At 38.8% G+C, this 12,033-nt stretch overlaps 1 protein-coding gene across 1 annotated transcript in view; it reads right to left on the bottom strand.

Moving 5' to 3' along the window:
- RGS5 (regulator of G protein signaling 5) overlaps positions 1–4,282 on the bottom strand; it is a 46,932-nt gene extending 42,650 nt beyond the window's left edge. Inside the window, exon 1 of the mRNA XM_068538340.1 lies at positions 4,169–4,282. Coding sequence (XP_068394441.1) covers positions 4,169–4,212 — 44 coding nt within the window. The 5' untranslated portion in view covers positions 4,213–4,282. The remainder of the gene's footprint in view (positions 1–4,168) is intronic.
- Between the last annotated feature and the right edge of the window lie 7,751 nt (positions 4,283–12,033).

A 12,033-nucleotide genomic window follows, 5' to 3' on the forward strand; every position in this document is an offset into this window, starting at 1 on the left:
CAGGCTTAGTTCATAAACCTTAGGCATCATCCCCTGTCACTTCTTACAGTTTTCCATAACAACTCAAAGCTCTATGAGCTCCCCACCCATTCCCCCCACTTTTGTGCTTCTTAGCACTTGGTTCATTTATTCTTCTATATTGGATCTCAACACAGAGGGCTACTTTCTTCTTATTTATCTCCTTACCTGGACTGAAATTTCCCTGAGAGGTCTTTCACCCTTATGCCTAAGGCAAGTATGGAGGTTTGAAAGGCAATCCAGAGAAACAGTAGAAATTGTTTCATCAGTAAGAATTGAAATAAAGTTTTTCTTAGGGACATCCCCTCGATATTTTGTTAAATAGTTTATTCACTTCCTTAAGATTGCAGGGTTTCACTGAAATATTTGCAATTATGTCACAAGACTCTCTATCAGCAATAGCAAGCTTCAAGTTCATACTTGTTCCCAGAAAGCATGATCCCAAACCCTACTATCTCTTTAGGCTTCTTTGATGATCCTATGTCCATTCTGATTCATTTATCACTTATTCAAGTTCATTGCTACAGTCTTTAATTCACTAGGTGCTTATCTTTTCTCTATAATTGGTCCAAGGATATGCTCATGCCTTTGGAAAAAGCTGTATTTACTTAATCCTGTGGACTCAGGAGCCTTGACCCACTCTGTTTGTTGCTTCTGTGTGGCTTGACAACCTTACAAGATTAGTTGATTAGGTACTTTTCTACTCTAAATTGTCCATACTTAGACCCACATAAATTGAAGAAGATGAGGAAAAATTGAATGTTTACTAAAATGATAATAAACAACAAAACAAAACGTCACTTTCCCCATTTACTTTCTATAGCTCCTGAAATTCCCAGCATTGCCACACACTTGAGGTGGCCAGAAGCCCCTGTGTGAACTATGGATTAAACACATTCCACAACTAGCAGCCTTTATAATCTTAAACAGAAATCAGATGTAGGTCAGATATCTATCGAAGAGTTTGTGACACTTTATTAACAGCCCAGGGAAAATTCTTTGCCAGTAGCTGTCTTCATTACTCCTTTACTCCCCTTTTTTAGTTTAGTAGAGACTGTAAATTTGGTATCAGGAGTGGTCAACCCCGATGGACAAAAACAATAATAATCACACTGGTTGCTTTATATAATGGTGACAACTTTGCGGGAATCACAATGATAACACTTTTTATTTCAGAAGACTTCCATCTTTTTCCAAAGAGCAATATTTACTTTAAAAATTAAACTTGTTCAGAGAAATTCAAGACACTTAAAATAAAATAAATTTTTTAAAAGAAGCCTAAAACTCATAGCGGAAAATCACTGGTAAAAATAAGACTTTCAATTGACTCAACTCTTTCCTTTTCCATTGACTCTCTAAGATTCCCACCCATTCAGCACAGGTTTCAATAGGCTAGAAGGTAAAAATTGTGGGGTGGTGGCCATTTATTGCCCAAATATTTGGATTATTGGTCTCTTTAAATATATAAAAAATGTGAGGTCAACTTTGAGTTTTAATGAGCAATAGTCTTAAAAATATAAATAAATAGTAAAAGAATAGTTTCTACAAATACGTCAAAGTTGACTCTGGCTTAATGCTTCCGTAAACATTGAGAAAGGACTATTTTCCAAAGCTCCTCTTACATGAAGTAAATGTTGCTTTCTTGGAAGTCAGATTCTCACTGAGTAGATTGCTTCTGCCACAGCAATGATTTCAACACAGGGTTGAATTCTTGACGATTTTCATTAATTGACTCCCAAACTTTTAGAGAGAAATAAATTAGGAAAAATTTTCCTTTACTTGCATCTCTCGCTAGTCACTGAAACCAGGTGTATTTCACTTTATTTAAACTATGTTATGATTGGAAAGGATGTTAGAGAACAGCTAATCCAACATTCATTTACTAAATAAGAAAATAAAATCCCAGGACAGTGAAATCACTTGCTCATGGACACAAATTAGTTAATGACAAAACTAAGTCTGTTCTTTACTCCGTAACCAGTATTCTTTCCACTATGAATAGAGCCAAGGAAGGCAGGTTTGGAAGGATTTATTCAAGTATCATTTTTCCCTTAGAGTAGACAGTTTTAGGTTCTTTCCATGAGTGTGTGCTAACAGCTCCCTAGCTCTACAATTCCACTTCTCCAAATCACTCATTACAGTCATTGGAAATATGACTATATTTGCAATGGTAACAGATCATGAAAAGAAAAATGTAATAGGACACAATAATCGCAAGATTCTACCATATGCCTTAAAAGTTTCAGGCAATCTATGCAAAAAAGCTTGCTCCTTGGTCAGTCCATAATATACTCTATGTGAACATTAGTTATATCCTGGAGCAGAGGAATTTACTGTGAATTAAAAGGTTTGTAAAGTGAATCAATAACCATGTTGGTAGTGAATTAGTGAATCAGATATGAAACAGTTATAGGAATCAATGAAAGAAATGTGCAATCCATGTGCCTCAGTAAACATTATGCATATTTATAAAAACAAATCGGGCAATATTAGTAACAATGCCAAACTTTCAACATTTATTGCTTTTTCACTAAATGCCAAGCAGCGGGTCATAGGATCACAAAATGACTGGCAGACCGATGGTGCAATCATTCTGAGGCAATAGTTCACCAATTAACAAGGTAAGATTTACCCATTACATGAAAGTACATGATTTCAAACAATAAGTGGGCTAAAGACATGTGTTAAAATTGTTGTAAAAGTCAAATCTGCAATTCTCAGAGTTGCAAAAATGGAAAAGGAAAAAATTATGCATCGTCATGTTCAAGGAATTGCCTTTCACCCCTGTATTCCCCCTGTTTCTCAAGCTTTCTCTATAGGGAGAGATAGGCTGATAAACAGTACCCAGCACTGAAACCTGTCTTCCCCCCTGAGGATGGTCCAATGGCCAATATTGCCCACCTAGTTACAATCTAGTCCTAGTCTAGTTACTTAAGTCCTACTTTACTTTTTTAAAAAATATATACATCTTTTAAAAATAATCTGTGCTTTTGACAGCACAAAGTGAGAGAGGTCTTTATTTCCAGTCACTAGACAGTATTGTTGGAGACAAATTCCTTTGCTAGGATGTTATCTCTTTAAAAATCATTTTGAGATTATTTCTAGGGTCGAAGTCATCAAAAAGAAAACCTGAACTTGTAAGAGACAGAAGTACAGATCCATTGAACAACACAACCTTCTTAGGCAAACATTGACAGTGCCTTTAGGAATGAAGTTAGGCTGTACAAGGATCACTTTTATTCCCTTTAAATAATGTAGGATCAAACAAAATTTAATCAAATTCATTCTTAAGAAATAAGAAGAGAAGAAATATCCCTAATTCTCTGCATAAGGTAGGATTGCTGGGTTAAATTTCTGAACAAGTCAGATATTTGTTCTCCTCCTGTTTACTTAGTCTAGATACTTAGGATTCCCTCCAGGACATTGTCCAGTCTGAAGACAACCACAGAGACTCAAAGGTGCTCCTCTGTATCTAAAAAACAATGCTAGCTAATAAATAATCTCTATGTCCCAAGAGCTGTCTTCTGTCCAGCAATCCAGCTCCTTCTATCTGATGGTATCCAGACACAAAGAACAATGAGAAGTCCTCTCTGCCTCATTGCAAATCTCAGTCTTCCTTTCCTAGTCCATGTACATTAATAAAGGTTAACATTTACACATTTCTCATATGTGCCAGACAGTGTTCTGAGCGTTTCACATACAGTAATTCAATCCTCATAACCAGCTAGTGAGGAAGATACTTAGTAGATCCATTTTTACCAGTAAGGAAACTGAGATACAGAATTTAAATAAATTGTCCAACACCACACAAATAGTAAGTAATGGAGCCAGGATTCAAGCCCAGGCCTTTTGATGTTGGAATCCATGCTCTTAACCATACACTTCTGAGTCTGAACAAGTGCTTATAAAATAGGCATCTCCTCAGAGGAAATGATGTTCTGGATATAAATGGTGTATGATATATCTCATATTGTATCAGTCTGCTAGCTCAGATCTTTCAAAACCTTGCCATTAACAGAGAGGAGGCAATTCCCAGTCTACAATCAACCACCTGTTTTGCCACAAACTACAGTGGCCCTCTATTGCCTCTGGTATCCTCCCCTGAGTGAAGATTCTCCTTATCTCCACCTCTTAAGTCAAAATAACTCACCTTTCCAGGCATGAGTGGGGCAAGGCTGCAAGTCCTTTGCACATTTTGGCAAGTGGCTTAGGTTCTCAGCTTTGAGCACAAGTCCTTATCAGCAGAGCAAGTCTTTTTGAAAACTTCAAAACCGTCTGGGACTGCCTTTTTCTCTGAGGAATATATAGAGGCTCTTTCCCAGCCCTCTGTCACTCTGTGGACCAATCCAGAGCCTTAGAGGAAATTGCAGGCTGGAGAACAGCAGCAGTTGTGTGGGAGGTGGAGGCTGGAATCTTTTCTGCAGGCGCTGCTGCGTTAGGCTTTCAACTGCTCTTATCAGAACACTTACTCTGCCAGGGCAAGGGTAGTCCCTAAACTGTGCACAAATCATTCATGTTTTAACTCATAATTTTGAACTAACCACAGCAGAGATGTGGGCTTTGTTATGAAGCAGAGTGCCTTGGGCTACTTCAGATATGTCAAAGTCATAGCTTGTTAGGACTGTAAGGGCCTTTGCAGACCATATAGCCCAACTTTGTTTCACAGTGGAGGAAACAGTATTAGAGAAGTCCAGGGGACATGTACATGAGTCCCTATGATGTGCCAGGCACTCAGCTGGATGCTAGGAATTCAAAGAAGAAGGTACTCTCTGCTCTCAAGATCCCCAAACATCATATCAGTACGATATAAGTGAGCAGTAGAGGCAGGTCCAGGATGTTGTGTTTTCAAGCACCACAAGAGAAGATTTTTTTTGGAGGCAATAACCCCTGAGCTGAGTGTTGAAAGAGACAAACTATCTTACATGATTCTATCTACTAGATTTTGCCCCCCAAGTTCCCCTAATTCTATAAGTGGTAGTCTGATTGATCTTTACTTTGATGACTAGGTTAGGTAATTCTTTGGAGCACCACCCCCATCAACTCACTCATCCTTAGCTAGGTTTGTCATGCCTTCCCCTTCAATATTTTCCTGCTTCCCACCATTCAAGGATTATTGTCACCAAAATTTATTTTATTTGTGTTTCATCCTGTCAGGACCCAAGGGGCTGATAAATTAATATGTAAATGCAAATGCCTAAGAGGTAGGCATGAATCCCAGCTAAAAATAAAGAGCATCACATAATCTGTAAGTAAAGCTCTAAATTTGGAATTAAATATGATGCTCATAATGTTCCCTGTTATCTGAAATTATTTGTTTTAAGCTGTTTTAACTGTTGATCAGGAACTGTAAAGTCAATATAGTGTATTATGACCTCGTGCTTTAAATTAAATCAATAGAAGATAATAGGCAAATATCCAATTGCATTGCATGAAGAAAGTTAGACATTTTTTTCCAAAATTTTCGCTTTAATTATCCATATATATGTGTGAACAGGGTCATTAGATAAACTGTATTTCTAACTATAAATCATAATCAAAAAGGCTTGAAAGCTATAGCTCTATACCATACATTTTTTAAAGTAAGGAACCCTGTTGTATTCACCTCTGTACCCCAAGCACTTCATACAACATCAGGCACATAGACATTTATAAAGATTGCTTGAACTAAATGCAACTGTCCAAGTTCTGCTGTTACTGGCTACTTAAAACCAGAAAATCAATTAATCTGAGTGATGGAGCACTCAGTGTTCATAGAGATATAAACCCTGTTGTTGACTACTGAGTCTCATAGTCGGAATATGTGTAAAACAAGCAGAGGAGACTCCTTGGAGCCAGAGCCTAAATTACTGTTTGATACCCAAGGGGCCTTGAGGAAAGAATATGGAAAAAAAAACCCAAATTAATGTAGAACATTGGAGAGTGACGCCTTGCCCAGGGCTGGGAATCAAAGCAGGTTTCTGACTATCCCAGAAGAGTTCATGTGATGGGTGGACTATTCAAAAATCAAAATTATATCAATCATAGTAAATGATGGACTAGAACGCAAAATGAAAAAGAAAAAAAAAAGCAAACTTCAATAGAAATAAATATTAATCCAGCATATATCTGTTTTAAAAACATCGTAAGGATGAGATAACCAGAGGGCATATAAAAGAGCTTGCTCATTGTATTAGGGTTCTACAGAGAAATTGGCAGAGATTTATTATAAGGAAATGGCTCACATGATTATGGAGGCTGAGAAGTGCCAAGATATGCAGTCAGCAAGCTGAAGACTCAGGAGAGCCATTGGTCTGTGGTCCTAGTCCAAAGGCCTGAGAAGCAGAACCGATGGTATAAGTTCCAGTCTGAAGACAGGAGAAGATCCATGTCCCAGCAAAGACAATCAGGAAGAAAGGATGAATTGTCCCTTCCTCTGCCTTTATATTGTACTCAGACCTTCAACGGATTGTATGAGGCTCACCCATGTTAGGGAGGGCAATCAGGTTTACTTAGTCTTCTGATTCAAATGTTCATCTCATCCAGAAACACCCTCAAAGACACACCCAGAATAATGCTTGACCAAATATCTGGGTGCCTGGTGGTCCAATCAACTTGACACATAAAATTAACCATCACATACAAATGAACTTACTTACGAAACGGAAATAGAGTCACAGATGTAGAAAACAAAGTTATGGCTACCAGGGGAGAAAGGGGAGGGGAGGGATAAATTGGGAGACTGGGATTGACATATATACACTACTATATATAAAATAGATAACTAATAAGGACCTACTGTATAGCACAGGGAACTCTACTCAATACCCTATAAGGACCTATATGGGAAAAGAATCTAAAAAAGAGTAGATTATGTATATGTATAACTGATTCACTTTTCTGTACGGTAGAAACTAAAACAATATTGTAAATCAACTATACTCCAATAAAAGTTAAAGTGACACATATATGCAATGGAATATTACTCAGCCATATAAAGAAATGAAATCAAGTTATTTGTAGTGAGGTGGATGGACCTAGAGTCTGCCATACAGAGTGAAGTAAGTCAGAAAGAGAAAAACAAATACCGTATCCTAACACATATATATGGAATCTAAAAAAAAAAAAAAAGGTTCTGAAGAACCTAGGGGTAGGACAGGAATAAAGAGGCAGATGTAGAGAATGGACTTGAGGACGTGGGGAGAGGGAAGGGTAAACTGGGAAGAAGTGAGATAGTGGCACTGACATATATACACTACCAAATGTAAAATAGAGAGCTAGTGGGAAGCAGCCGCATAGCACAGGGAGATCAGATCCGTGCTTTGTGACCACCTAGAGGGGTGGGATAGAGAGAGTGGGAGGGAGACACAAGAAGGAGGGGATATGGGGATATATGTATACTTATAGCTGTTCACCTTGTTATACAGCAGAAACTAACACAACAGTGTAAAGCAATTATACTCCAATAAAGATGTTAAAAAAATTAATCATCACACTCTGTAAAATAACTTTGTAATTCTTTTTAAAACAAACATTTTTTTTCTCCTCTCCCTCCTGAACACCTCTCAAAATGATAGTAAATGTATGAAAAAGGTATAAAGCTATAATAACACAGAGAAAGGGAGACAGGCCATCACATTCTGAGTGGTTTCAATCTCTTTATCAGAGGAGGAAAGATGGTTAGGAGTGGTAACTAAAGAAACAAGGGAAAGAATTCAGAGAACACTCCAAAAAAAAGGTATCCATTTGCCTTGCAGGAATAACCCCACAGGGGTTCAGACCCAAATGCTAGATAATACAGGGGACAGGAATTAGCTGAGGAGATGGAAATGGTGGGAGTAACTGAAAGTTGTCATCAGATGAAAGGGTCTCCTGCCCACACACCTCTCTCCCCACACAAAACTGCTCTGTTTCATTTCTAATTCATTTTCTTAGCTAAATCATGTATTGATTTATTTAGCTATTATTAGCAACACATTTATTGAGACACATTTTACAGCCAGTGATGGCACCACAAGGAGAACGTCCAATCTGGTGACCTCTGGGATGTGTGGTGGACGGTGAAGAGGCATCTTTCACCCACTGATTCATCTCCCTTATTGCTGCCGAGTTCCACCCTCAGGCCAGCTAGGAGCACACCTTACATATTGCTTGATTGCTTTCTTTCTTTCTGATAAATTTTTAAAATTATATACAAGTTCAGTTTTCAGTTCCACCACCCAGAAGTCAACACTGTCAACAAGTTGTGATATTTGCTTCCAGGCTTTTTTTTTTTCTTTAAATTAAGCAGCGATAGATAGAGCTAAACTTTTAAAAGACCATTCCTATTTCCATTTTTTCCCCATTTTCACACACACAATCCCTATTAATACTTCGGTATGTGGTTTTCTTTCAGATCATTTTTTTAATGCCTTCACATACATTGGATTCATAAAAAGTATATAGTAATAATTTATGTTTTGATTTATATATGGTAATATAAACTCCATCTTAATTTTTTATTTAAAATTATACATTCTTGGTTTTTGTTTTTAGGATGCAGTGTTAGCTAACACTTATGGAACATTTTCTATGAACCAGGAACTTTTAAAAACACTCTTCATACATTTGTGTATTTAATGTTCACAATAAAACCATGAGATAAGTGGTGTAGTTATCATTTTAAAAATGAGGGAGCACTTTGATCTTTTAAATAAAGATGAACTTGTTGAGAGTTAAAAAGCATTGATATTAGCACTGCAAGTATGGAGCCTACACTCTACCTCTGGTGTATCTTTTTTAATTGGTGGAGAGAATTTATCATATGCATATATAATTGCATTTGTCTACAGACCAGCTGTTGAACATTTAGGTCATTCCCATTTTTTTACTTCTCGCAAAAGTACTTCAATTACTGTCACAGTTTATGTCTTCTGGAACAGTTCATCTACAAAGTATTTCATAAAGCGCAATTGCTAGATCATGAGATATAATACTACAAAATTATAAAATGGTCAGACCAATGTAGATCCCCCCAACAGAAATGTATGACTGCATCATTTTCTTCTCATTTTCACCAATACACAACATTTGCCAGGCTTTAATTTTTGCCACTGCCAGGCAAAAAAATATCATTTTGATTTTTGACTTTCTGATTACTGATGAATTAGAGCTTCTGTTCATATTTGTATTGGCCATAGCTGTTCTTTTCTTCCATTTGTTGTATATTCTCATTTATTAAACAATCTTACTATTTTGCTGTTTGGCTTTTCAGTATTGATGTGTAATAATTCTTTATATAAAAAATAAAACTAAAAATGGGAAAAGGGGGAAGAAAAAAAGGTAGAATTAGATTATTGATTGTTGTATAGGCAATAAGTTAGAGTTAAAGGAGACCAATAAAATCTGATAAGCCAGATAACAACAGGTTAAATAAGAAACAGGAGGGGGGGGCTTCAAGATGGCAGAGGAATAAGACGTGGAGATCACCTTCCTCCTCACAAATACATCAGAAATACATCTACATGTGGAACAACTCCTACAGAGCATCTACTGAACGCTGGCAGAAGATCTCAGACCTCCCAAAAGGCAAGAAAATCCCCACATACCTGGGTAGGGCAAAAGAAAAAAGAAAAAACAGAGACAAAAGAATAGGGATGGGACCCACACCTCTGGGAGGGAGTGTGAAGGAGGAAAAGTTTCCACACACTAGGAAGCCCCTTCACTGGCAGAGACGGAGGTAGCAGGGGGGAAGCTTTGGAACCACAGAGGAGAGTGCAGCAACAGGGGTGCAGAGGGCAGAGCAGAGAGACTCCCGCACAGAGGATCAGTGCCGACCAGCACTCACCAGCCCGAGAGGCTTGTCTGCTCACCTGCCGGGACAGGTGGGGGCTGGGAACTGAGGCTTGGGCTTCGGAGGTCAGACCCCAGGGAGAGGATTGGGTTGGCTGTGAGAGCACAGCCTGAAGGGGGCTAGTGCGCCACAGCTACCCGAGAGGGAGTCCGGGAAAAAAGTCTGGAACTGCCTAAGATGCAAGAAACCATTGTTTCAAGGTGCTCAAGGAAAGTGGGTTCAGAGCACCACCTAAACGAACTCCAGAGATGGTCGCGAGCCATGGCTATCAGCACGGACACCAGAGTCAGGCATGAAATGCTAAGGCTGCTGCTGCAGCCACCAAGAATCCTGTGTGCAAGCACAGGTCACTATCCACACCTCCTCTCCTGGGAGCCTGTGCAGCCTGCCACTGCCAGGGTCCTGTGATCCAGGGACAACTTCCCCGGGAGAGCATACAGTGCACCTCAGGCTGATGCAACATTACACTGGCCTCTGCCGCCACAGGCTCACCCTGCATTCCGTACCCCCCTCGCCCCACCCTGAGTGATCCAAAGCCCCCTAATCAGTGACTCCTTTAATCCCCTCTTGTCTGAGTGGGGAACAGAAGCCAGAGGGTTACCGACCTACAGAGGTGGGGCCAAATCCAAAGCTGAACCCCAGGAGCTGTACGAACAAAGAAGAGAAAGGGAAATTTCTCCCAGCAGCCTCAGGAGCAGTGGATTAAATCTCCACAATCAACTTAATGTACCCTGCATCTCTAGAATACCTGAATAGACAATGAATCATCCCAAAATTGAGGCAATGGACTTTGAGAGCAACGGTAGACTTCGGGTTTGCTTTCTATACCTAATTTGTTCCTGGTTTTAGGTTTATATTTGTTTAGTATTTAGAGCTTATTATCACTGGTAGATTTGTTTATTGATTTGGTTGCTCTCTTCCTTTTTTTTATATACTTTTTTTCCTTTTTCTCTTTTTGTGAGTGTGTATGTGTATGCTACTTTGTGTGACTTTGTCTGTATAGCTTTGCTTTCACCATTTGTCCTAGGGTTCTGTCTGTCTTTTTTTTTTTTTTTTTTTTTTTTTTTAGTATAGTTTTTAGCGCTTGTTATCATTGGTAGATTTCTTTTTGGTTTCATTGCTCTCTTCTTTCTTTCTTTTTTAAAATTACTTTTTAATTTTTTAAATAATATTTTTAAAAAATTTTATTTTAATAACTATTTTATTTTATTTTACTTTTCTTTCTTTATTTCTGTTTTTCCTCCCTTTTCTTATGAGCCATGTGTAGACAGGGACTTTGTACTCCGGCTGGGTGTCAGGCCTGAGCCCCTGAGGTGGGAGAGCTGAGTTCAGGACATCGGTCCACCAGAGACCTCCTGGCTCCATGTAATATCAAATGGCGAAAGCTCTCCCACAGATCTCCATCTCAACACTAAGACCCAGCTCCACTCAACGACCAGCAAGCTCCAGTGCTGGACACCCCATGCCAAACAACTATCAAGACAGGAACACAGCCCCATCCATTAGCAGAGAGGCTGCCTAAAATCATAATAAGGTCACAGACATCCCCAAACACACCACCAAAGGTGGACCTGCCCACCAGAAAGACAAGATCCAGCCTTAGCCACCAGAACACAGGCACCAGTCCCCTCCACCAGGAAGCCTACACAACCCACTGAACGAACCTTACCCACTGATGGAGACACCAAAAACAACAGAAACTATGAACCTGCAGTGTGCAAAAAGGAGACCCCAAATGCAGTAAGTTAAGCAAAATGAGGAGACAGAAAAATACACAGCAGATGGAGGAGCAAAGTAAAAACCCACCAGACCAAACAAATGAAGAGGAAATAGGCAGTCTACCTGAAAAAGAATTCAGAGTAATGATAGTAAAGATTATCCAAAATCTTGAAAATAGAATGGAGAAAACACAAGAAACATTTAACAAGGAACTAGAAGAACTAAAGAGCAAACAAACAATGATGAACAACACAATAAATGAAATTAAAAATTCTCTAGAAGGAATTAATAGCAGAAAAACTGAGGCAGAAGAAAGGATAAGTGACCTGGAAGATAAAATAGAGGAAATAACTACTGCTGAGCAGAATAAAGAGAAAAGAATGGAAAGAATTGAGGACAGTCTCAGAGACCTCTGGGACAACATTGAATGCACCAACATTCGAATTATAGGGGTCCCAGAAGAAGAAGAGAAAAACAAAGGAACTGAG

Source organism: Eschrichtius robustus, chromosome 3 (genome assembly GCF_028021215.1).
Source record: "Eschrichtius robustus isolate mEscRob2 chromosome 3, mEscRob2.pri, whole genome shotgun sequence".
Lineage (NCBI taxonomy): Eukaryota > Metazoa > Chordata > Mammalia > Artiodactyla > Eschrichtiidae > Eschrichtius > Eschrichtius robustus.